The sequence below is a fragment of the Canis lupus genome, chromosome 12 (assembly GCF_048164855.1).
Source record: "Canis lupus baileyi chromosome 12, mCanLup2.hap1, whole genome shotgun sequence".
Taxonomy (NCBI): domain Eukaryota; kingdom Metazoa; phylum Chordata; class Mammalia; order Carnivora; family Canidae; genus Canis; species Canis lupus.
Window position 1 is genome coordinate 4,795,438 of NC_132849.1, and position 25,697 is coordinate 4,821,134.

A 25,697-nucleotide genomic window follows, 5' to 3' on the forward strand; every position below is an offset into this window, starting at 1 on the left:
TAGCCAAAGCCACTGGGGAGAAAGGAGGGAGAGTCGCGAGGCTCTGACAGCCCAGCCCGGCCGCGGTCCCCGGGTTTCCCGTCTGCTTCTCCTTCCAGCTTCTCTTCCTCCCTCTCTTGTGAGAGTTCTCCCCAGGGCCTCTCCATTGTAAAGCATGTGATCCCCTCTGCCCGAGTCTCGGCGACGGTCCGCGGGTCTCTCCATCTCGCGCCTGGCTTGGGTCTCAGGCTCAGCCTCCCGGCTTGGCCCTCTCGGTGGGCGGTGCTCCCGACGCCCCGCCCCCGGGAAGGACTATTGCTGGAGAGGTGTTGGGAGGGCAGTGTCCAGCCGGCATCCGAGAGCCGGATTGGCTGCGGCGACCCGGAGGCGGGTCAGAGGCGGGGCCGGCCGGGAGGCGGGCGGGGCGGCTGGGGCCGGGCCCAGAGCCCCGGGCGGTCGCATTGTTTTCCTGCGCGGAGCCGCGGCGGGAGTGGGGGCTGCGACTTGGACCCTGGGCTCGTGCGACCCGACTGCGCCCGGGAGGTCGGATCCAAGCTCCATCCCAATCGGACGCTCGTCACATCCCGCCAGAGCCCCAATCACGGATTGCGAACTCGGCGCGGTGCGGGGCCGTTGCCCGCCCGCTGCGTTCTTGGTCTCGCTGACCCGGATCTCGGAGCAAGTACCCCGGAGCAGGGATGGGGTTGCAGGGAGGCGATGAGGACCCGGGGTGCCGCAGACGGGGACAACCTTCCGAAGTGCGAGAGGGACCCGGGAGGGTGCCAGCGCGCTGTGTGCCTGCCTGGCGGAGAGGGTCAGCGGAGTTGGGGTGCACGGAGGGAGGAGGGGACCGTAGCCGAGCCCCGTCAGTGCACTGTTGGGCGCACGGTCCGGGCGCCTCTTCCCAGCGGGTTTCTCCGAGTCGTGTCCTCCGGATTGGGGAGCGCGAAAGGCGATTATTTGAGGCGCGCATTGTACAGAGGGTGGAAAACCTGATCCCTTGACTCCCCAGAGGGAAACTAAGGCTCTGAGACCCGCGGAGAACTGGACCTTCTCGATGTCCCTGCAGGGTCGGGAAGGGGAACGCGTCGTTCCGGACTTTGGTGTGACGGCTGCACCTCTGTCCTTGTGCAAGCAGGAGTCTGAGCACATCTCAGGGGGTTGGCCCCGGCGGAGAGTCGGGGAAAGCGCCCCTCACCTCCCCGAAGCAACAGTCCCCATAACCTTCTCCTTCCTTCACCCTACTCGCCCCGAGGCTTTGTTAAACCGAGGTCTCGGAAGGAGGAGAGCCTAGCAGGCGACTGCACCTTGAGCCCACGGACCCGCTCAGCACTGGCCCCAGGCCTGCCGTCGTCGGTTCCCAGCCTCTGGCCCTGTTTCACTGGCCTCGGAGACCCGCCTCCGCTCCCCAGCCCCCGTTCCCACCCCCACTCTGTCTGCGCCTGCAGGCCCCTCCAGCCCCTCCTCCCGCTAACGTGGCTCTGGGACCCGGTCCCGGCCCAGACTCTGCTACCCGCCCCTCTCGGAGCCCCAGATCCAGTGAAGGGGAGACACGTCGAGCTCTGGCCCTGGGCCCACCTTATGCCAGGGTCTAGACACCTGGATTATCCTCGTTGGGGGTTGGGTGGGAGGGAGGGCAGGTTAGGAGGCAGGCGCTGAGAGGGTGGGAGAAATGTCTTGGAGAGGGAATGTGCCTTAAGCCTGTTCCTCGAGGATTCTCCGTGTTCTGCCCACCCCCTCACCTCTCCTCTGCTCCCCCAGAGGAAGGTGGACTTGGGCGGGCAACCAGCCTGAGAGCTTCCTGCTATTGTCCCTAGCCCAGTCTCCCCTTCTCCATCCCTTCCCCAGCACCCCCTAGACTCTGGTTATGACCCTGGCCACTCCCCAGAGGTGGCTGCAAGGGCCAGGAGGAGTGAGAAGGGCTGTTTCCTCTCCCAGCAAAGGGAGGACCTGGGAGGGGGAGAAAGCCGGCCAGGCCTCCCCCATTTGCTTCAGATAGGGGGTATTCTGTAGCTGGGATTGGTCCCAGGAGAGGGAGCCTTTCCCCAGGTCCTGGGTGGGATGGGGATTGCTTAGATGCTGTTCCTCTAAAAACAGATATGGGAAGCCCTCCTAAAGATCTATCATACTTAAGTCTAGGGGACCAATGCAAAGGCCAACCAAGTGTTTTCAGAGGCTGGACTAATCCAGTGTAAATTGGGGGTGGGGTGCAGCGACATTGGGTGGGAAGGAGGCAGGACCTGCTCTCTGGGAAGGAGGAAGGGGCTGGGGGTGCTGGCTATCAGAGCATTTTGCCTAGAAATGAAGAGCATGTAAATGAGATGCAAATTAGCCTCTATTGTCCCTAGCTAGGGCGCTTTTGCTAAGAAGACTGCTGGATTCTGAGGGTTTTGATGTGGGAGTGGTCATCATGCCCCATGGACTCTCAGGGTCAATCTTTCCCCCAAGACTGGTCCTGCCATTCCAGGAGTTTCTGGCTAGGGGCCAGCCCCAAACCCTGCCCTCACATCTTCAGGCATGAAGCGGCCAGCACATTTGTAATCAACCTCGATGTCAACCCCCCCCCTCCCCACCACCACACATACACTCCCTCTTCCAGGGTAGCATGTCCCTTACCTTCTCCTGAATTTTCAGTTACTTTTAAGGGATGTGGTAAAGAGGTGTAACTAAGCCTCTTCCCTCCTGTCCCTTCTTCCATCAGGTCAGAGGTCTCCTAGTTTCCTCAACCCCTCCCCCAGGAGTCACCACCCCAGGTAAGGAAAGGGCAGCAGCTCCTGAGGGCAGGAGATGGGAGCTGGCATGACCTGGAAACAGGAAGAGGGTCTGGCTGTTCTCCCCACTTGCCAGAGACCAAAGTTGTTTCCTGGGTGAAGATAACCAGTTGCCCAGGGCAACTTGGAGGGGGAGGATAGGAGACAGGCTGTGTCCCTTTCTCTTCCCCTGGGAGCAACAGCATCCGGAAATATGGTGGGGGGGTGGTTAGGGAGGCCTGGCCTTTCAGCACCAGGGGGTCGTTAGTTAGCTGACTGCTCGGCCCCTGGGGATGGGGTCATCATTAGGTGTTCCTACCCCTTCCCCTCCTCCAGCTCTCTGGGGACCCCATCTGACGTCAGCTTCCCCACCAGTGACGCTGGATTGGGGGTGGGGTACACTTGGCTCCTGGCCATAAGAGTGGAGATGGAATGGGCTGGGCCTGGAAGCCCAGGGTCACCTCTTTAGGGGACATGGCAGCATGAGCAACTAAGGACTGGTGAAGGAGAGCTGTCTGTTCACAGGAAGAAGGGATTCTCCCCCTTATGGCCCAATCTCAGGAGTTCCTCAGCCCCTCACTTCAGTCTGAGGGGAGGGAGGGCAGGAGGCTGGAGTACACTCCCCACCAGGGTGCCACCCAGGGTCAGCTGGGGTGGGCTGCAGTGCTGATTGGTGGGAAAGCAGGCTGGCTCACGTCCCTTCTACCATATCCATCTTTTCCTGGACTTTGGGCTACCGTTGCCTGCCTGTCATTGAATTATTTATATTTCCATTCTGAGGCAGCCCGAAGAGGGAAGAAAGGGAAAGAGGGACATACGTGTTCAGCCATCTCTCCTCACCAGTAGAGCCAAGCCCAGTCCCAGCTCCTCACAGAGGGCAGTTCTGCTCTTTCTCGTCCAGTACATGCATGGGCTTCTTAGGAGCCGGGGAGGGCACAGGGGGCTAGAGAGGCTGGGAGGGGGCGCAGTGGTTGGGCAGACAGCTGCAGCCAGAGCTAAATTTAGCCTCTGATCTGGCTTTGATGCAGATTCATTTTTGGCTAAGGCACCCCCCCCCCCAACTCCCCTCAGGACCCAACTTCTCCCTAGCGATGGGAAGGTCCCTTGAAGCAAGAACTTAGACTAAGACTACGACTCCTAGGCTGCCCTCCACATACTCTGTTCTTCCTCGGCCCTAGAGGGGGTGATGGCTTCCTCGCAGCTGCCTTTGCCTGGGCACTGCGCCTGCATGGCTCCCAGGGTGCCGCAGGGGTCTGTGAGGGAGGGGAAGGCAGACGTGGTGCCCTCTTCCTCCTCCCAGTGCCAAGGAGTCACTATTTATAATTTTAAGGCTTTAGTGTCTAATTATAACTGAGAAGGGGTTAGCAAGAGGGGGGCCAGGAGGTGTCACCTACTGAATGTCCCAGGCCCAGTCAGGAGAGGCTGAGTGAGAAGGCTGGAAGGGGAGCGGGTGTGTCCTGTCCTTACCTGGGGTCATGCCTGCAAGCCTCACACCAGCCAGTTTGGGCCAGTTGGAGAAAGGCCCTGAGTGACAGTGACAGCTGGCTTGGACCAGGCGGTGCCGGAGAAAGGATTGTCTCCCCCAGCCCATAGGGTCTTCTAGAGCTAGGTCAGGGGAGCAGCCTTCCACTGCCAAGGGTGAAGGGATTGGGCCCCTTCTACACTTTCCTCTGTCTCCTTTCAGGGCTGGCATATGGGTGAAGGGGCACCCCCTGGGGCCTGAGCTGCCCCGCACAGGATGCCCTGGGCCCCCTGCTTCATGCCCTGGTTGCTCCTGCTGCTGGTGCTCTTACTTCCTCACACCCAGACTGCCTTTCCCCAGGACCCCCTCCCTCTGCTGACCTCTGACCTGCAAGGTGAGTGCCTGGCTGCCCATTGTGTGAGCTCAGACTCCAGGCTCCTTCGGGGGAGGAGGTGAGGTGCTGGGAGGGGGGGCACCTGGCAGAGGGGAGCCTTTGCTGACAGGTAGAGCCTCTTCACCACTGGGCCTCCACTCTGAGGCAGCACCTCAGTGCAGTCACCCGGTGGTTAAGAACACAGGCCCAGCCAGACCACATATATGCTGGTTTGAGTGCTGCCAAGCTGCTCGGTGGCTGCATAACCTCCACTGAGTCCTTTTACCTTTCTTTGCCTCAGTTTCCTCATCTGCAAAATGGAGACAACAAATAGTACTCTGCTTCAGTAGAGTTATTTAGGGGACAGAGTGAGGTCACACACGAAAGTGCCGAGAACACTGTCTGGCACACAGTATGTGTTTGCTGTGTGTTTGCTATTATTATTGGTTACACAGTGAAGGCTTGGGGCTGCTTCGGTGGCTCCCAACACTTCCTCCCTCCCTCCCCGCCATTTGCACCACAGCTAAGCCCAGATCCCACTGTGAGGGAAACTGTAAACCCACTTTCTTCCGAGAAAAAAACTTTATCTACTTGCAGATTCCTGTTATTTATGTAGGATTTAGAGTCATTCTAACGTGCGCCAGATGCCTTGTGAGCACCATACAAATAGCACCTACCCCTGAACTCTGAGCTCCCTGTGAGTGCCGACGATTATGGTTTCCATAGTCAGGGGGGCAGATGCTGGAGCTGGTCAGAGGAGGGCATAAAGAGAGGGCTGGGAGAACCGCAGTCAGTGCTCCAGACGGGACAGCGTTCACTGTGGGAACTGAAGGGGAGCCCTTGCCCTGCAGCCCTTCCAGGAAGGGACCATGTTCAGCTCTGGAGTCAGACAGTCTGGGTCTGAATCCTGGTGCCTGCCACTCCCAAGCTAAAGGAACCATGCAAATTCCTTAGTGGCTTGAAGCCACCGCTCCTCATCTGTAAAATGGGGCCAATATTACTACTTTCCTCCTCCAGTTGTATTCAATGAGGCAGTGCCTCTAAAGTGCTCACATAGTGGTTGGTGGCAGTGAAGGCCTCCGAGTCAGCAAGCGTTATTTTATGAATAGTTGTATCATCATCTTACTGATACTTCATGCCCCCTCTCACTCCTTCACGATGACCATGGCTGGGTTTCATCTGGTCGGAAAGGATATTGAGGGAGTGTGTGGTGTGTGGCTGGCCCTCAGCACCCAGCTTTTTGTGTTCCAGGCACTTCCCCATCATCCTGGTTCCGGGGCCTGGAGGATGATGCCGTGGTTGCAGAACTCGGGCTGGACTTTCAGAGATTCCTGACCTTGAACCGGACCCTGCTAGTGGCCGCCCGGTAAATTGATCATAGCACAGCTGTGGGGCCAACATGCATGTTCCTGGGCAGACATGGGACCTGCATGGCCACTGCGGCATCCTGCAGGGGACACATGCAAGTATACAAGCCATAGTACAGTTGGACCTCAGCTTGGACCTGAGCACAAATGTCCAGGCATGGAGTGAGGGGGAGGAGAGAAGGCAGGAGGCCTGCAGGGTTCATCTCTGAGCTGTTGAACCTGAGTGGGATGGGCACTGAGGAGCTCAGGTGCAGTGCCTGGGCCTGGCCCTGATCCTTCCTCACCTGTCCCTTCAGGGATCACGTTTTCTCCTTCGATCTTCAAGCCCAGGAAGAAGGGGAGGGGCTGGTGCCCAACAAGGTGAGGGGCGTGTAGGGGGGAGGTGCAGGCTCGGAGATAAGGCTGGGAAGGGTCTGGTGGGGGTCAGATGGGTGGGAGGAAGAATCCCAAAGGGGCCACAACATGAGGGGGCATTCTGGTTGCCTCACGACGTTCCTCTTCTGCTTCTCCTTTCAGTACCTGACATGGCGGAGTCAGGACATGGAGAATTGCGCCGTGCGGGGGAAGCTGACCGTAAGCAGCAGGAGGAGAGCTCCCCAGCCCAGGCTCTGGCTGTGGGGTCCTCACCGTGCCCACTCCCACCCGCTCCAATCTTAGGCCACTGGGGCAATGTGCATGAGAGGGAGTGGGCAATCGTCACATAAGAGTTAGGCTCCGCCAGGCCTCTGGGCCTGCCCAAAGCGGCAGGGCAGTGACTAGTGCAATTGGGACTTGACCCCACGTTGCTCTGACTGGCTCGAGGGAGGTAGCCTCGTTTCCAGGGACTCAGGGCGCTGACCTAGGGTTCTGCATCGTCCAGGACGAGTGCTACAACTACATCCGTGTTCTGGTTCCTTGGGACTCACGGACGCTTCTTGCCTGTGGCACCAACTCGTTCAGCCCTGTGTGCCGCAGCTATGGGGTAGGCAGGGGCGGGCAGTGGCGGGTTGGGGCGGCGGTGGGAAGAGAAGCCCGCATGGGGGGCATGACCCAGAGTGCTGAGGGCAGGGATATGGAGGGGGTGAGGGGAAGAGGCAAGGGGATATGAAGGAGTAGGTTGCCGGGCCAGATTCCAAGACCCCAAGGGTTCCAAGGACCTGCTCCCTCTGCCTCCAGATAACGTCTCTGCAGCAGGAGGGTGAAGAGCTGAGTGGACAGGCTCGATGCCCCTTTGATGCCACCCAGTCCAATGTGGCCGTCTTTGCAGGTGTGCACCCAGGCTATGCATGTGAGAAGCGGGCCCACAGCTGGAGGGGGCTCCCGCCCTAGCCTTTCTCCCCATCTGGTCTTTGCCCATTGAGGGCTGAGGTAGGGGGCAGGGCCAGGCTGAGTGAGGTAGGGGTAAAGGAGGCCCAAGAAGAGCCAGACCCTTGGGCCCTCCCCTGACCCCACCCTACCCACCCCTCCAGAGGGCAGCCTTTACTCGGCCACAGCCTCGGATTTCCAGGCCAGTGATGCTGTGGTTTACAGAAGCCTTGGGCCTCAGCCCGCACTCCGTTCTGCCAAGTACGACTCCAAGTGGCTCAGAGGTCAGGGCGGGCCTGGGGGAGGGAGGCTGCTCTTGGGGAGGAGGTGCAGGGGGAGGCCTGTAGCAGGAAGCCAGCAGGCAGGGGGGTGGTACCGTGTGTGTGTGTGTGTGTGTGTGTGTGTGTGTGTGTGTGTGTGTGTGTGTGTAAGTAGTCAAGAGGCTGTATGGGGCGTGGGGCCAGGAGTTTCTGAGCATACCATTCCCAGTCTCTCCCCTCTTAGAGCCATACTTTGTCCATGCCTTGGAGCACGGAGACCATGTCTACTTTTTCTTCCGAGAGGTCTCTGTCGAAGATGCCCGGCTGGGAAGGGTAAGGAGGTGGGCACCACAGGTGGGTAGCTAGAGGGTTCTGCTGGATCCTGAGCAGACAGAGTCAGAGGAGAGCTCCTGGCCCTAATCACCAAGCAATCCCCTGGACTCTGAGCCCAACTTGAGGAGCCTCCAACTCTTTACCCCCACATCCTGCTGTGTCCCTTGTCCCTGACCCAGTCTCCTCTACCACACACCATGCCCTTCTTTTGCAGTACCCCTAACATTTGTCTCTTGGGGCTCCAGCACTCCAGATTCCCACCCCCAGCCCCACCCCAGCCTGGGCCCTCACTGTTCTCAGTCTCTGCTCTCCTTCCTCAGGTGCAGTTCTCCCGAGTGGCCCGTGTGTGTAAGCGGGACATGGGTGGCTCGCCTCGGGCCTTGGACCGCCACTGGACATCCTTCCTGAAGCTGAGGCTCAACTGCTCTGTCCCTGGGGACTCTACCTTCTATTTTGATGTCTTACAGGCCTTAACTGGGCCTGTGGACTTTTATGGCCACCCTGCTCTCTTTGGGGTCTTCACTACCCAGACCAATAGGTTAGTACCAGACTAATGGATGTGGGCCACTCTGTCCCTTATGCCACCAGCTTCCCAGCTTCCCTCTCAAAGGCTACCGATGCCCCTACAGTGAGGGGAGACTCTGATCAAAGCCATCAAAGCCGGTTTGCTGTTCTGCTCTCTTTCCTCCCAGCCTGGCCCCCAGGGGCTGCCTCACCCTCTCAGGCCCCACCCCCTAATGTGGTGCAGAAGGGTAGCTGCTGCGTCTCACCTGGGAGGAGCTGTGCTATTCCTTCCAACACCTAGCCTGCATCTTTTTCTGGCTCCTTCAGCATCCCTGGCTCTGCAGTCTGTGCCTTCTACCTGGATGATATTGAGCGTGGATTTGAGGGCAAGTTCAAGGAGCAAAGGAGTCTGGATGGGGCCTGGACACCTGTGTCTGAGGACAGGGTTCCCTCCCCCAGGTACCTAGGATGGGGGCGGTTTAGGGAGGGGCAGCAGCAAGCAGTGTTCCCATACAAGACTATAGAGAGGGTCTATGGGATTATGGGGAGCGGGCTCAGTGGGTTGGCGTGGGACTGGAGAGCTGCAAAGAAAGGGGAAGTAGCTGTATGAATGTCTGTGTGAAGGGGAGAGCAGAGGTTACCAATCATGTTTGAGAGCAGTCAGCGGGGGCACAGAGCCTAACGGAGGCCCTGGCTCTCTGTCCTAATGCTGCCCCTTCTCACCACCTACCAGGCCAGGATCCTGTGCAGGAGTAGGTGTGGCTGCCTTGTTCCCCTCTTCTCGAGACCTCCCTGATGACGTTCTAACCTTCATCAAGGCTCACCCACTGCTGGACCCCGCTGTGCCACCTGCTACCCATCAGCCTCTGCTCACCCTCACCAGCAGGTATGCTGCTAAAAAAACAACTACTGCCCAACCCCGATGCCCCAGCCACTCTCCTTCTTTGACCTCACAAGATAAATTGTATTGGTGGGAGGAAGAAGCCAGGAAAGTGGAGGGAAAGAAGGGGGAAGGATCCAGGAGCGGCCTCCATCCATGGGGCTGTCCTTGAAATGCTCAAGCTCCCCCAGTCAGGTCGCCCTGACAGAGGCCTATCCCTCCAGGGCCCTACTGACCCAGCTAGCCGTGGACGGTAGGGCCGGCCCCTACAGTAACACCACCGTCCTGTTCCTGGGCTCCAATGATGGGACAGTGCTGAAGGTGCTGCCCCCAGGGGGGCCCACTGGGGGACGCGAGCCAGTCCTGTTGGAAGAGATCAATGCATACAGCCCATCCAGGTGAGGCCTTGGTCTGGCAGAACAGGAAGGGGGAGTGAGGAGTCAGGGGGATGTGGGGATGGGGTGGGAACTCCCAGCATTGGCTTCTGCATGGCAGAAACCGTAGGGTAGAGTGGTTTGGCAAGAAGCTAGATAGTGTGGTGGGGCAGCCCTAGGAGTTATGTTCCGTGCTGGTGCGCCTGCCAGCCTTCTGTTCTTTAACTGGCCCAGGGAGAAAATAGCCTTACCTGCTCCATCTCTGATTCCTTCTGACCTCACCCCAGGTGCAATGGGAAGCGGGCAGCCCAAACGGCCCGGCGAGTCATAGGGTTGGAGCTGGACACCGAAGGTCACAGGCTCTTTGTGGCTTTTTCTGGCTGCATTATCTACCTCCCTCTCAGTCGCTGTGCCCAGCATGGGGCCTGTCGGAGGTGAGGGGGCTTGAGGGCAGACCTTCCCTTGGGGGAGGTTCCTTGGGGTGGGGGTGGCCAGGAAATGCCAGGGCAGTTGGAGGGAGCATCCTGCAAGCCGACAGTACCTGGGGACTAGAAGCGGAATGGGCTAGGTAGGGTGGGAATGGGCTCAGGACCTCATGGAGGCCAGGGGGAGAGGAGGGGAGTGGGCAGGGGTGTGATGTGAATGGAGAGCCTCAGGTGACTCCGTTTCCCCAGGAGCTGTCTGGCTTCTCAGGACCCCTACTGTGGATGGCATAGCTCCAGAGGCTGTGTGGATATCAGGGGACCTGGTGGGTGAGTGAGGGGCCCCCAGATCTGCCGAGGAGAAAGTTCTGTCCGCATCATTAGGAGAGGAGGCTGAGGGCCAGGGTGGGGGCTGGGGGCAAGATGTGTAACTGCACTAAGCCACCTCCGTTTCCCTCCTAGGAATTATATGGATCCAGCTGGGACCCAGGAATCCCTGGAACACAGTGACTGTGAAGGTAAACAGAAAGGGCAGAGGCCGCCGTGGCCACAGTTGCACATGGCTCTGATGGCTGGCAGCTTCCATCCGAGGCATGGGATTCTGTGCCCTGTGGCACAGTTGCCCACTTCGGTTCTCCGTGAAGCTCCCCCTGCCCCCATCTTCACCCTCAGTCTCGCTTCTTCATAGATGGAGCTACGGGGAGTCACTCTGGCACAGGGGATTCTGCTTATGGTGAGTCTGCCTATCCCCGCATCATCTTCCCTTGCTCGGCCCACACTCACCCAGCCTGTGCTCCAGCGCAGCGGACCAGCACCCCACACACCGAGTCTCAGAACAGGGTTAGCATCCTCCAGATACCCAGCATAGAGCTTGGTGCTGGGCACACATTAGGGTGCTTAATAAATAGTGTTTTTTAAAAAAAATACATGAAAGAATGTCCTGCATGGTGAGCCTTCCCCATGCCCAGAGGAGAGTAAAGGCTGAAGTTCCAGAACTTTCGGTTTCAAAGCAGGGGTGGGGAGGACCCACCGATCAGGTGTCAGAGGTGGAAAACAGAAGCCTCAATGGCTCTGACCTGGTCTCTGTCACCAGTGCTTCTGGGTCCTGGCCCTTCCCCTGAGACCCCCAGCCCCCCAAGTGATGCCCACCCCCGGCCCCAGTCTTCCACTCTTGGAGCTCACACTCAGGGTAAGGGGGCTGGCTGGGAGGGACAGGAGTGATGTGTGGGGCTGCTGATTCTTGAAGAATTCTAAGCCCCTCACTGACAGCGTTTGGTGCTCACTAATGCGCGTTTGGAGCCTCCCCTCCCCAGAGCTGGGCATCTCAGACTTACCTCCTTCTGCATGGGCAGAGTTTGGCACTCGCTCTTGGCATGGCTACAGGGGCCTGCGCTGGGACCAGGACTCCCCAGGCCCGAGCTCTAGCCCGTGTGAGGTCTAGTGTGATGGCCTGTGTGCATTGAGGGGGTCAGGGGAGGTCATGCTGAGGACGGTCGGCCAGTCAGCCCGTGTTGGAGTGAAGCTGAGCGGCAGCAGGAGCGAGGTGAAAACTCGCCCTCCCAGGCCCACCTACCTGGGCTGAGCCTCCCTCCTCCCTCTCGGTCAGCAGGCGTGCGCCGGGACCTCCCCCCAGCCTCAGCCTCCCTCTCCGTCCCCATCCCACTCCTCCTGGCCTGTGCTGCTGCAGCCTTCGCCCTGGGCGCCTCGGTCTCTGGCCTCCTGGTCTCCTGCGCTTGCCGCCGAGCCCACAGACATCGGAGCAAGGACGTGGAGACTCCGGGGCTCCCGCGCCCCCTCTCCCTTCGCAGCTTGGCGCGGCTGCACGGTGCGGGCGCAGAGCCGCCGCCGTCCAAGGACGGGGACGGGGCGCAGACACCGCAGCTCTACACCACCTTCCTGCCTCCCCCTGACGGCGTGGCCCCGCCGGAGCTGGCCTGCCTGCCCACGCCCGAGTCCACGCCGGAGCTGCCGGTCAAGCGCCTGCGCCACGCCGGGAGCCCCTGGGAGTGGAACCAGAACGGGAACAATGCCAAAGAGGCCCCGGGCCGCGCGCGGGGCGGGAACGCGGGGGGCGGCCCCGCGCCGCGCGTGCTGGTGAGGCCGCCGCCGCCCGGCTGTCCCGGCCAGGCCGTGGAAGTCACCACGCTGGAGGAACTGCTGCGCTATCTGCACGGGCCGCAGCCGCCCAGGAAGGCGGCCGAGCCCCCGGCCACGGCGGCCTTGGCCTCGCGGCCGCTCCCGTCCGCCCCCGCCCCCGCCCCGGTCCTGTTTGCGGGCTCCAGCCTCCTCCCGCGGGAGTGCGGGCCGCCGCTGAGGCTGGACGTGCCCCCCGAAGGCCAGTGCGCCGCCCCCTCCGCCCGGCCCGCGCTGTCCGCCCCGGCGCCGCGCCTGGGGGTCGGGAGCGGCCGGAGGATGCCCTTCCCCACGCACCGCTCCCCGCCGGCCCTGCTCACCCGGGTCCCCTCGGGGGGGCCCTCCAGGTACTGCGGGGGCCCCGGGCGACATCTCCTGTATCTGGGCCGGCCGGAGGGCTACCGGGGCCGCGCGCTGAAGAGGGTGGACGTGGAGAAGCCCCCGCCGCCCCCGAAGCCTGCCCCGGCCGCGGCCGCCCCCCCGCAGGCCGTGCCCAGCGGCAGCCGTCTCCACCTCTGAGCGGGGCCGGCGCGTGAGGCCCGAGCCCCCAGGGGACGGGGGCGTGCCCCTCCGTGTCCCACACTCCAGCCGGCCCGCCTCGGGGTTATTTATTGACTGTCTTTCCCCCTGTCCTCGAGAGAGGAGTGGGAGGTGAGAAGCCCGCCCCTCCAGCGAGCCAGCCTTTCGGGGGGAACTGGCGCCCTCCCACTCCCCTCTCCCTCAGCCGAGCTGCCTTAACTCGCCTCCCTGGGCTCCCTGCGCAGACCGGGCCGCGGGCGGGCCGCAGGGCGGACGGACAGGCGAGCGGGGCCGGGGCCGGGGCCGGGGCCGGGGCCGCGCGCTGCGTCGAGTGCTCGGGCCTCCCGAGACATGCCTCCTCCTACTGTGTAGGAGCCTCGGCCTCCGCTGCAGCTGTGCCCCGAGCCGTGCCTACTGTCCCGGAGTGGAGGGGGCCGGCCCCCAGGACTGCGGACGGCCGCGGTCCTCCCGGGGTTCCTCAGGAAAGGTTTCCTGAAGGAGGCAAACAAAGAAATGGTGTGTGGAGATGAGCCGGGGCCCCGGAGACCCACGGCACCACCGCAGCGGTGGGGAGGGCGCTGGAGCACGTTCTGCACCGAGGACGTTTTCGTAGCCTGTTCCATGGGGGTGGGGGGAGGGCGTTCTTTGAGAAATAAAATTAAGCTGCAGCGCGAGTGACTTAAGTTTCACAACGGGAAATCTTGTCCTAAAGAATCTGGAGAGTGGGGGTCGCATGGTAGGGGGGCTGCAGAGGACTCGGCCCCACCCGAGGTAGGGGCTCCCGCGGCAGCGCCAGAGGGCGCAGTTAGCTCCCCTCGCAGAACCCCGAGGCGGGGCGGCGCGTGTTGCCTCGTGCGCATGCGCGACCTCTCCCCTCGGTCGGGCTGCGCTCCAGCGCGGCGCCGGGAGGCTCGGCCCGGGGGGTCCGTCCGTCGTTCCTCCGGCCGCGGCTGGCCGAAGCCGAAGAAACCTGTTATCCCAAGGACCAATGGGGAGGGGGGCACAACTAGCCGCCTCGTCCACTACCTCGGGCTTAAGGACACTTAAAGCCTCGCGCAGGCAGTGGCCGGCTTTTGCGGGTTTGTAAGTCCGGGTTTCCTCCGGTGCGGGGCCGGAGAGTGTCGGCTCAGCTGGAACCCGCGGCCGCCGTCCCGCTGGCGCCGCCTGCAGGCCGGCCCGAGCCCTGCAGCGAAGGAAGCCTTGGCGGCCCCTTCCCGGATCGCCGCCGAACTGCCTCGGCCTGGAAACGGCCGGTCGAGAACAATTTGGTGAGGAACCGAGATTTGTTTCTAGCTCTGCCCTTTAGTACCTGTAATCCTGACCACTCAGAACTTTGCCCTAAGCCTCAGTTTCCTCATCTGAAAAACAGGGTGGTTTGAGAGGCTCAAGTAATTAAAATGTATGTAGAAATGCTCTTAAAGGAGAAAGCATGGTACCTTGTGAGATGTCGATTCCTCCAAACCTTAGACTCCTACCTCTGCGATCTTCTACTAAGCAATCTTTTGTATTCTTACAATCTGCATTTGCAGATTTTACCAAGATTTTTTTCAAATCGCCCTCTAAACTTTCCTCACACCTTGTTCTGCCAGATTTGTTCCCCAGTCTCCCTCTGCCTGGAGCTTGTTTCCCCAGATGGGAGAGGTCGTTTAGGTCTCAGTTTTCCGCTCTTTGGATGTCTTACTTATACCAAGATGCTTTATTTTTTTTATTTTTATTTTTTTTTACCCAAGATGCTTTAAAAACCATTGCTAGGGATCCCTGGGTGGCGCAGCGGTTTAGCGCCTGCCTTTGGCCCAGGGCGCGATCCTGGAGACCTGGGATCGAATCCCACGTTGGGCTCCCGGTGCATGGAGCCTGCTGCTCCCTCTGCCTGTGTCTCTGCCTCTCTCTCTCTCTGTGACTATCATAAATAAATAAAAATTTAAAAAAATACTTTAAAAACCATTGCTAGTTTCCTAGATGATGAAGGAGAGCAAGAAAGGAGTGGAGCAACTTTCCAATCACTTGACTTCATTATCCTCTTCAAACTGAGGTGTGAAAGCCAGGACAAAGAAAAATGTTAGGGCTGCAACCTTTCTCAGCCTTCTGAGGGACAAGTCTCACAAATACTTCAGTTCTTGAGGTGGTCACAACAAAGGGGTAAATGATCTTTAGGTTTATTTATTTAAGATTTTATTTATTCATGAGACACAGGCAGAGGGAGAAGCAGGCTCCCTGCAGGGAGCCCAATGCGGGACCTGCTCCCAGGACCCTGGGGGATCATGACCTGAGTCAAAAGCAGACAATCAACCACTGAGCCGCCCAGGTCTCCCTGATCTTTAGGTTTAAATACAGACTCAGAAGAAAAGTTAATCCTGTGACTCTATGCAGGCAACAACAATTTACAGGTTTAAAAGTCCCGGCTTCATTTTAATCAGGAAAGTTGTTCATTTACAAAGTATGGGGACTTCTCTAGCCAAAAGGACCTAAGCTGGACTCTCAGAATCTTGGCAGGTCCAGTGAAAGTTATGTTGCAGTGTGAGCAACAGTTCTTGGACTCTGCCACTTAATAGTTTTGTGTGTGACCTTGACAAATTCCATTAACCTCTCTCAAATTCTATTTTTTTTTTTAATTTATGATAGTCACAGAGAGAGAGAGAGAGAGAGAGGCAGAGACACAGGCAGAGGGAGAAGCAGGCTCCATGCACGGGGAGCCCGACGTGGGATTTGATCCCAGGTCTCCAGGATCGCGCCCTGGGCCAAAGGCAAGCGCTAAACTGCTGCGCCACCCAGGGATCCTCTCAAATTCTTTTGTAAAGCCTGGATATGTGCCAATAGGAGGTTATAAAGCAACATGTATATATACACAGGTTTAAATTAAGTGCTTTGTGGGAAAAGGTTATTTGCCCAAAATAAGTAGACTACTACAAAGTATGAAATTTATTAATATTCATGAAATACCTCATCCTGACAGAGAGTAGTGAATAACAAACTAAGGAAATGAACTCAAAGAAATTACTATCACTGACAACAGAGAGATAAACATGACCCCTTAATTTCAGGATACTTAAATACTTAAGGATACCGTTGATACTCTTTTTTTCTAAATTAGGATATTAGTTCAAACTTTGTCTCAGAAAAACCAGCATGTGCCAACAAGAGGATAAAGTCATCACCCTGAGGGATTTCTAAGCTGATTTTTCAGAGGCATCCTGGGAGGTTATGGAGAAACCAGGGCCCCAGTAGGCAGAGTCCATCAGCTTATATAAGACTTTGGGGATCTGAAACACAGAAGGTTCCACAGTCACAAAGCTTGAAAAGCTGTTTAGCATCCTGGGTTCTTTGGGAGCTAAGTCACAGGGGCCTGAGCTATTATTGTCTCTCAGATTTATGTCTCCTTGATGCCTCTAACCCACACTTGGGAACCACACAGGTATGAGTCACTTTCTGCTACTTAACCCAGCAGTTAACCTTCAGATATGTTGACTCGTAAGAATTTAAGGTTACATATATGAGAGTAAGTTTGAAGTACATGGATAAAACAGGCTATGAATCCAAAAGATTGCCTACCTTTATCACATGTATTAGGGTCCCAATAGGAAATAGACAACATGGTCAAAATAATGAAGGGGTGATTTTAAAAAGCGTAGGCAAAGGATAGGTCAGTAACTGGAGGATAGTAAGAGCCTTAGGGCCGGAAAAGACAAAGGGAGATAGTGGTTATTTAGAACTGGAAGGAGAGGCTGTGTTGAGAGGAGGTGACTTTCAATCAAAGGATACAGATAGGGGACGCCTGGGTGGCTCATTGGTTAAGTGTCTCCCTCCACTCAGAGCATGATCCTGAAGTCCCTGGATCAAGTCCCACATCAGCTCCATGCATGGAGCCTACTTCTCCCTCTGCTTATGTATCTGCCTCTCTCTGTCCCTAATGAATAAATAAAATCTTTTTTAAAAATTAAAGAAGAATATAGGTAGGCCCTGGGGACTCCAAAAAATGGTACCTGGGAAATCCATATAGTGATTTGTTTTTTTCTCTCCCTCCAGTGTCTGCCAGAGCTCCCTATTGGCTGAATCTAAGTGGAAGCCAAAGTGCAGGGAGCCCATTGATGAAATTCATGCAGGTTAGCTCCCAGGAGAGAGAAAAAGACATAGAGGGAGGAGAGAATAATCTGGAAGGAAAGACAGAAGCTATCCAGCATACCTAGAGCTGAAGACTGCATCCATTCTCTGCAAGAGAGTTTATCTTGACTCTCCTTGCTTAAGTATTGCTGGCCTGCAACTTTGTAGAGATGTCTCCTGTATTAGTTTTGGAGCAAAACTGAGCAGTTTATAAAAAAAAAAAGCTGCTTGAAGTTACGTCACCCCAGTTTCTTAACTATCTGCCCAAAATCAAGTAAGGTCATATTCTGATTAAAGGACAAACTACAGTAGAAAAAACACCAATAACTATGTAGAAACTGTAGTTTTAGAAAGAACATTTTTTTTAAACCTGAGGGACTTCACAACCTTTTTTTTTTTAAATTTATAGTCTGAAGATAATACATACTTTGCAAGATAGGTATGTTTGTGTATATGTGAAATGCCTAGCTCAGTGCCAGACATGTAACAACACTTTAATGCATATAGGGCACCTGGCTGGCTCAATCAGTAGAGCCTGTGACTTGATCTCAGGTCATGAGTTCAAGTCCCAGATTGGGTGAAGAGCTTACCTTTTTTTTAAATTTTATTTATTCATGAGAGAGGAACAGAGAGAGAGAGAGAGAGGCAGAGACACAGGCAGAGGGAGAAGCAGGCTCCATGCAGGGAACCCGATGTGGGACTCGATCCCGGGTCTCCGGGATGGGTGGAAGGTGGCACTAAACTGCTGAGCCACCCGGCCTACCCGGGTGAAGAGCTTACTTTAAAAAACAAAACAAAACAAAAAAACTCTTAACACATAGAACCTACTATGATTATTTATAATATTGGCCTCTTAAACATCACTTTCCTTTATAGTAAGAACTTTCTTAAACTTTAGGACTGGTTATGGAAGTAAGAGTGCAGCCCCACACCTTGCTCAGGGGTCCTTTAGAGTCTTTTTTCTTAAAAAATTTTAAACACGTATTTAAATTGCTTACTGGACATTACTATTAATTTCCCAGTTACCTACTTTCATTTTCTTAAAGATGTCCCTTATAGCCTTAAGAAACTTACTCTGTTATCTATCAGATACCTTACACAATCTCTACACAGGTGTGTGGTTATCACTAAATTGCTCCCACTTCAACCTTCTCTTGCATTTTCTACCTACAGATCTCGGAGTAAAGGGCTCATTTTCACAGAGGCAATCTTAGGAAAGTTGCCCTAATTCATGTTTCTTTCCCATCCTTTAATAATATTAGCTTTCGGGCAGTCTGGGTGGCTCAGTGGTTTAGCGCCACCTTCAGCCCAGGGCCTGATCCTGGAGACCCAGCATCGAGTCCTGCACCGGGCTTCCTGCCTGGAGCCTGCTTCTCCCTCTGCCTGTGTCTCTGCCTCTCTCTCTCTCTCTGTGTCTCTCATGAATAAATAAAATCTTAAAAAAAAAAAAAAGAATATTATCTTTCAGGGGGGCCTGGATGGCTCAGTCAGTTAAGCACTGCCTTTGGCTCAGCTCATGATTCTGGGGCCTTGGATGACCCTCATTGAGGCCCACATTGGGCTCCCTGCTCAGGAGGGAGCCTGCTTCTCCCTCTCCCTTTGCTGCTCCCTGCTTGTGCTCTCTCTCCATCAAATAAATATTTTTTTTAAAAAAGATTACCCTTCAGAGAACTCTTGGTTCCTATCTCCCAACTTTCCCACATTCCTGATTGTCTCACTAGGATCTTAATACAGTAAGATTTTTAGTTATTCCTCAAGCCTCCTCAAGTCCTTGCTCTTCTTTTCTTTGCCTGCTCTCTTTCTCTCAGCAGACTATGCAAAGACTGTATACACATTCATGAGGTACTCTGGCAGATGTACCTTATAATTAATATGTACACTGGGCTTTTTGACTATATGTATTTACCAAAAAGCAATTATCTGTACACAGCTTAGTACATGGTAAGTATTCAATTTCCTAAATACTGACTTGCAGATTCTAGTTTTTGAACACAAATGCTTATATGTTTTTGACTTTGGTATTACCCTCCTTTATTTAAGAAAGGCATCCTTATTGCCAAAGGAGCATCTTTTGAGAACACTATGCCCTGGGTGGGGGCTTCATCTAGTCAGCCAAATGGGTCTTTTCAGCCCTGGATATCAATGGGGTTTGTGCTACAACCAGACTGCTACTCATATTTACTTAATAAATGTATGCCACATTGGACTGAGATAGCAACAAGCACCTTATTAACTAAGAAAAGCTGAGAAACCAGGGAGCAAATCTATTCCCGAGCCTCCCTGAACCTGATGTCCCCTTCCTTCCCCCCCAATCCATATCATAGCATTGATTTTACTCCCACACAAGGCACAGAATCATTTCCTTCAGCTACTGGGCTCTTCTCCTGGTTGTTTGCTTTTAGGGGAGGGAGTGGGGGCTGACAGAACGGAGGAAGATGTAAATCTAACAAGCCAGTCAAAAACTCTCTCCATTCTCACTTCAGTCCTTACCTCCACTTGCTCTGCCTATTATGAATACCAGCTGAGGAGTAGCTAGATAAGGAAAATGCAGAGGGTGTGAATGAGAGAGAAAAGACCACAACAGGGGAAAGAATACTCCCCCATACACATGTTTCCTCCCCCTGCTCCACCCTCATTAGCTCAGCTAGACAGAGAAAACTTCCTCTTGACATTTATCTGTGATCAGGGACTAGATACAATTTTTGCCCAGGAGATGTAAAAAATTTCAGTGACACCCTGAGATGGTAAGACTTTGACATTTTATTAAGAAACATCTTTATTTTAAATGATAGTACAAAAATTGTATATATAATATAGATCTGTATAAGTGTATATACACATAAATGATCACCCCCCCCACACACACCCTTCCTCATCAAAATCAAACCCTATTAAAATCCTAAATAAGAAAAGTATATTTAAGTTTTCCTAAAACATACTGTACATAAAGCTGTCAGAAAACCTGAAAAACTGACAACATTTTGAGAAGAATCTAGGTACCCACCCACCCTCTTTCTCTCCTCCACCAACATAAATGGCCTTGGCAGGAAGACAGGCCACAGGACAAAGCCAGAGAGAAAGGAGTTATCGTTATTGTTGGTAAAGCAAGATGCCTGAAACCAACTAGGAAGCACAGGATATAGAGTATGACCTAGACTAATTCTGAGAAACAAACCACTTCAGCATAAACAGAAAATATGTAATAGGGAAGGAGGGGAGTGGCAAGTGGAAAGACAAGGCCCATAGATTAGAAATGACCTACTAATTAAGTGCTAGTGCCTAGGAAAGACTCAATGAGGTAAGAACAAATGGGGTCGCAGAAGTAGTTTAGAGGGGAAAGCAGGGGGAGAGAGATAAGGAATCACAAGTTCCTGCCATTAAACAGCCAAATTGCTACTGTAGATTCTAGGAATGTAACTCCCTACCCCCAAAAGGCAGTGTACCACCAGAGGCTCAAAGCTACTTAATTCAAATTCATATCCTTCTTACTCCTGATCTCTTAATAAACACATTGGCATAAGAAACAGAGTACCAATTCATCACATAAAATGGAGAGATATAAGAACAGATATGATATGCCCAGAACAGCATACAGGTGGTCTTGACATATATTCCATTCTAAAGCTCCTTTTCTAGCCATACAAAGATGTCTGCACAAGAAGACCATTCTCCAATAAATTTGGATAAAAACCAATTTCTACTCAATATTCAACTTCTGGAAGAGTTCACTATATGCCTGAAATCTTCTAGCTCTGGAAGTCCATAATGATGTTTGTTAGGAGAGAGCCACATAAGCTTTCTCAAAATGATCATTTCTCAAAAGGATGAGATTTCTAAGCTGGGAAAATAGATATACAGAATACCTGCCCCTTGTACCATGACCCTTTATCTACGGTCTCTTTTCTGTTTGGAGGTGTAAGAGATTTTACAAGTGCCAGTCAAAACAGCTGCCACAGGAGTGGAAATGCTCTGTGGATGGGCAGCTCCATCATTACCCCTGACACTTCTCTGAACTGTTTAACTTACATGGTGTCATCACACCATATGCTAAACGAATCTCTGTAAAGCCGGATCCTGGTTCTCTCAGGGGCTTCACTCCTCAGGTTTCTTATTACATCGGTTAGAGCACACCTCTCAGAGAAGGGCCAAAGTAAAACTTTTTCTTCCTCAGCCCGTTTAGTGAAGCCACAGAAACCCTCTCTAATGTGTTTAATGAAGATATTTCCAGGTTATGGGGCAGCCCGGGTGGCTCAGTGGTTTAGCACCGCCGCCTTCAGCCCAGGGGCGTGATCCTGGAGACCCCGGATCAAGTCCCACATCAGGCTCCCTGCATGGAGCCTGCTTCTCCCTCTCCCTGTGTCTCTGCCTCTCTCTCTCTCTCTCTCTCTCTCTGTGTCTCTCATGAATAAATAAATAAAATCTTAAAAAATATTTCCAGGTTATACCAGGTACTTTAGAGCTGAACCTCAAACAAAGAGAAAAGTGGGAAAATCCATATGTATTTATAAATGTACACAACAACGTACACCCAGCAAATGGGTACTCAAAATGCCCTGCTCACAGAGCACTTAACTTCAACTGTAGAGCCCTCTGATAAATTCATTTCTTTTACATCAATATAAAGAAAGAAATTTTGGATGCCATGGATTTCTAACATTACTGAGCAGACACAAACATTTTGATAATGCAATGGTAAGGCTGAAGAAGGGGAAAAGGCAACGACAAAAAAAAATACACATGGATCTGATAGAGAAAAGAACATCTTTTAAGGCACTGAGTTCAGAACATAGAAAACTTAAAGTCAAGTTCTCCCATATTTCCATTAAGAAACCTCAACTCTGGCATTACAATTAAAAAATCCCACAGAGGTAGTGATAGGAAGGGAATGTACATTTGTATATTTATAAGTAATTTCCCTGAAGCTAGGAACAAGAACAGAATATTAAGACATCCTATTTTTTGGGGGGTAAGGCTTAAGACCAAATATAGAGTCTAAAATTCATAAATTAATACTAATATTGTTAAAACAGCTTTAAAGTAAGCGATCATCCTAGGTTCCAAGTTTCTCCTGCTTAAGTGCCAACTCTGAACCACCCGTCTGTTGTTTGATTCTCTGTAATCCAATCTTGTTAATAAGCCAATTGGGATCCATCAACGTAGAAGATCTAGCAACATTTTCCCAACTTTCTTTTTTTTTTTTTTTTTTAAGTTTTATTTATTTATCCATGAGACACACAGAGAGAGAGAGAGGCAGAGACACAGGCAGAGGGGGAAGCAGGCCCCACACTGGGAGCCCGATGTGGGACTCGATCCCGGGTCTCCAGGATCACGCCCTGGGCCGAAGGCAGGCGCTAAACCGCTGAGCCATCCAGGGATCCCCTTTCCCCAACTTTCATTGCTGATCCTGAAAGATGCAAATCATAAAATGGTATTGCCATTAATTCATTTAATGTTTAACTACTTCAAGGGATCCTGACCTACCATTCTCTCCATGGCAATACAACTGGAGATGAAATCCCATTTCCCTACCCAGGATGCTAAAGGATCTACTTCAAGTAAATAACAACAAATACCTTTTTGCTACTCTTCCCTTTTCAGATGTTTCTCTTTTCTCTTTCCTTATTCCAACTCCCTATCTCAGAGGACCCCATCATCAAAAATAACTTGAATGGGCAGCCCAGGTGGCTCAGTGGTTTAGTGCTGCCTCTGGCCTTGGGTGTGATCCTGGAGACCTGGAATCAAGTCCCACGTCGGGCTCCCTACATGGAGCCTGCTTCTCCCTCTGTCTGTGTCTCTACCTCTGTGTGTGTGTGTGTGTGTGTGTGTCTCGTGAATGAATAAATAAAATCTTAAAAAAAAAAATAACTTGAGGGGGATCCCTGGGTGGCTCAGTGGTTTGGCGCTTGTCTTCGGGGCAGGGCGTGATCCTGGAGTCCCGGGATTGAGTTCCGCATAGGGCTCCCTGCATGGAGCCTGCTTCTCTCTGCCTCTCTCTCTCTCTCTCTCTCTCTCTCATGAATAAATAAATAAAATCTTTTAAAAAAATAGAATTATTAGAGATTTTTCTTTTTTCTTTTCTTTTTTTTTTAAAGATTTTCTTTATTCATAGAGACACACAGAGAGAGGCAGAGACACAGGCAGAGGGAGAAGCAGGCTCCATACAGGAAGCCCCACGTGGGACTCAATCCTGGGCCTCCAGGACCACACCCCAGGCTGCAAGAGGCGCCAAACCCCTGTGCCACCCTATTAGAGATTTTTCTAGGTGAGAATGATAACCTCCTACAGAAAGAGAATAATAAGAATTTCTGAACAGTTCCCCAAAACAGTAGGAACTCTGTATGCTCAGGAGGGAGCGCTGGATGGCAACTCCTGACCCCAGTCAGAAGTCACCCCAGAGAGTTCGGTAGCTGGGGCTGGATATCCTCTGAAGAGTTAACTTCCACTCCCTTAACAGGAAAGGGGGGGGGGGGCGAGGAATTAAAGTCAATATATACACAAAGAAACCAACATATCTAAAATGACACCTGGTCCCTCTATCTCTAATAGTTAAGCCAAGGCTCTGAAATGGCACACAATAGCAGCTTATTGTTAGCACCTGGTTCACAAAGGGACTCAGAAAAAAGAAAAACATCGCAAGCAGAAAAAGGACAATTTGACAGCAGATGGCACAATTTCACCCTGCCCTTACGTAGGCTTCTCTCTTGCTATTTCGTCATCCCCCAAAACCAAGAGTAATCTCTCAAGTCTGGAGGAAACCTAGTAAAGGTGGCCAGTAGCCAAAATTAATTTCAAAACTGGTATTTTTGCCTATAAGCCTCTAATAGCCAATTCTGTTTGTCAAACTTGGTTTGGTGAGTTATATTTTCAGTCTATTTTGAGCCCCAAGTGGTTCTGCACCTCTGGAAAAACACAGCAAATTACCTCACTAATCAAGGTAAATAGAACCATGTTAACTGTCAAGTTTTATTCCAAATTAAAAATGTATGTTTTCCCCATGATCGCTAATTAAAAAAACTGTATTCTAAACAGCCATTCAAATGTTTACTTGGCACATCCCTCTGGTTTCTTCTAATTTACAATAAAGCTAGCAAGCAGGTCTAGAATGATGGGGGTCCGATTTCAAAGACAGTAACTTCTGTAATGTAACCTCTCCACAACCTCTCTCTCTATCCATATCCTCTTTCTTTTGAAAAAACTCCAAACTGGTGCACAAAGAAAACCCAGCAATGAAACACTTTCCAAAAGTGTCTAAGCAGGGATCCCTGGGTGGCGCAGCGGTTTAGCGCCTGCCTTTGGCCCAGGGCGCAGTCCTGGAGACCCGGGATTGAATCCCACATCAGGCTCCCGGTGCATGGAGCCTGCTTCTCCCTCTGCCTGTGTCTCTGCCTCCCTCTCTCTCTCTCTTTCTCTCTCTCTCTGTGACTATCATAAATTAAAAAAAAAAAAGTGTCTAAGCAAAGGGAGCAGGCATAGTGATAGAGAAGGGAGTCAGGCAGATGGAGTTATCGAGTCAAAATTTTTGGTTCCTTACTTTATGGCACTGCTAGTTTTTTATTTCCTTTGCCAACACACACTGGGCACCCATAAAGCACAAAAGCTCTGCACAAAGTCAGACCTTGAGGAAAAAGAACAATTTCCTCATCCCAAGCCAAATGGAAACAAAACTCCACCAACACTATCAGCACTCACCTCTTTCCCGACTTCTTTTGCAATTAGGAGGATACCATATAAGCTCCACAGAAAGGCACACTTAGAAAACTCAACAAAAATTTTATGAAATTAAAAAGTTGATATTAAAGCTTGATATTATATAAATAAATGTTTGGAAGCAAGTTGTTCTAGCAAAGACTACCCTCCTGATTGCAATTTTATAAAATCCAGCCAGAACAAAGTTTGTATCTCAAGACCAGATTGTTATATAACCCCACAATCCTCTTTCTGGCCACTTTCCAGCATTGTGGAAGCACAGCCTGGAGGATTTTGGATTTACATACACTTCTCCCACAAACAAGTTTTCTTCCCTTTCCAGTTTTTAAATATTCCACTTCATTTTCTTAAACTGGCATCTGATTTATAGACACATAATGGATGCAGAATTAGGCAATTACCAATTTCTTTTCAGTGAAATTAATTCAGGATAGAGGGGAATGCCTGCTCCTTTGGAAGCAGAATATATTTCTTTCTCTTCCCAAAATCTTGCTTCTAATCCACCTCCCAGTTTTCTTTTCTATCAGGTATACATCGTAAACCTAAGACAAATTTTAAGGTCACTTGATGGTACAATTATTAAAGGCTCTGTGTGTGTCCATACTAGGAATGTTATCTAAATCTTCTGATACAAAGTCAGTTATTTAAAAAACAATCAACCCACAATTTCCAGCATTCTTTTACTTCTAAGCTTAAAGCAATGATGTGAGCTGAGAAATTTGGTCCTTATTCTTTTGGTCCCTCAAAAGAAGTGTTCCCTAAATTTGGCTTTGAATTTTCCAGTTGCATAGCAAGCCTTCCTGAGCCCAAGCACTGTACCCAGCTATAGTTTTATTCTTAAGGACATTCTTAATTTTTATACAATGTCTGTCCTCTCTATTTTCTTTTAAAAAGAGAAAAAGATGGACACAGTACAGGTTGTGGCCCTGGCACATTAAGATGAAACAGTTTCCAAGGAAACTGCAGGATGAGGCTCTATGGTCCCTCCTGCCCCAGTTACTGCCATGTCTCTCTCTTCCATCTCCCCCTCTGTAACTACTACAGCATCTACTTCTGCCACCTCTTCAACCATGGTGAAATCAACTCCATTGGGCTGTTGTCGGGCCATGGCCTCTAGCTTGAGGCGGTACTGTTCTGCCTCCTGCTCTTTCTTTAGGAGCTGGTGTCGGTATTCCTGAGCTCTTCGATTGGCTTCCTGGAGCTGCTGTTGTAGTAGCTCTCTTTCAGCGCCCTCCTGTAAAAGTAAACCATG

General features: G+C 52.5%; 2 protein-coding genes across 17 annotated transcripts in view; one reads left to right on the plus strand and one right to left on the minus strand.

Annotated features, from left to right (window-relative positions):
- The first annotated feature begins 568 nt into the window (after nucleotides 1-568).
- Nucleotides 569-25,697, plus strand: part of SEMA6C (semaphorin 6C) — a 29,709-nt gene continuing 4,580 nt past the window's right edge. Inside the window, exons 1-20 of one of the 6 annotated variants that reach the window (XM_072769207.1) lie at nucleotides 569-657; nucleotides 2,681-2,732; nucleotides 4,414-4,585; nucleotides 5,816-5,930; nucleotides 6,228-6,291; nucleotides 6,448-6,504; nucleotides 6,791-6,892; nucleotides 7,087-7,177; nucleotides 7,380-7,499; nucleotides 7,720-7,808; nucleotides 8,129-8,346; nucleotides 8,640-8,771; nucleotides 9,046-9,198; nucleotides 9,417-9,590; nucleotides 9,854-10,000; nucleotides 10,241-10,318; nucleotides 10,451-10,506; nucleotides 10,677-10,721; nucleotides 11,082-11,177; nucleotides 11,598-14,075. In XM_072769207.1, the coding sequence (XP_072625308.1) occupies nucleotides 4,468-4,585; nucleotides 5,816-5,930; nucleotides 6,228-6,291; nucleotides 6,448-6,504; nucleotides 6,791-6,892; nucleotides 7,087-7,177; nucleotides 7,380-7,499; nucleotides 7,720-7,808; nucleotides 8,129-8,346; nucleotides 8,640-8,771; nucleotides 9,046-9,198; nucleotides 9,417-9,590; nucleotides 9,854-10,000; nucleotides 10,241-10,318; nucleotides 10,451-10,506; nucleotides 10,677-10,721; nucleotides 11,082-11,177; nucleotides 11,598-12,640 (2,898 nt within the window). In that variant the 5' untranslated portion in view covers nucleotides 569-657; nucleotides 2,681-2,732; nucleotides 4,414-4,467 and the 3' untranslated portion in view covers nucleotides 12,641-14,075. Of the gene's footprint in view, nucleotides 658-2,680; nucleotides 2,733-4,413; nucleotides 4,586-4,697; nucleotides 5,262-5,815; nucleotides 5,931-6,227; nucleotides 6,292-6,447; nucleotides 6,505-6,790; nucleotides 6,893-7,086; nucleotides 7,178-7,379; nucleotides 7,500-7,719; nucleotides 7,809-8,128; nucleotides 8,347-8,639; nucleotides 8,772-9,045; nucleotides 9,199-9,416; nucleotides 9,591-9,853; nucleotides 10,001-10,240; nucleotides 10,319-10,450; nucleotides 10,507-10,676; nucleotides 10,722-11,081; nucleotides 11,178-11,597; nucleotides 14,076-25,697 lie in introns of those variants that run through there. The other 5 variants (XR_012004034.1, XR_012004035.1, XM_072769206.1 and 2 more) reach the window with 5 other exon arrangements.
- The window catches only part of GABPB2 (GA binding protein transcription factor subunit beta 2), a 34,875-nt gene continuing 28,658 nt past the window's right edge, over nucleotides 19,481-25,697 (minus strand). For all 11 annotated transcript variants that reach the window (XM_072769231.1, XM_072769232.1, XM_072769221.1 and 8 more), the window contains one exon: nucleotides 19,481-25,679. In XM_072769231.1, the coding sequence (XP_072625332.1) occupies nucleotides 25,380-25,679 (300 nt within the window). In that variant the 3' untranslated portion in view covers nucleotides 19,481-25,379. The remainder of the gene's footprint in view (nucleotides 25,680-25,697) is intronic.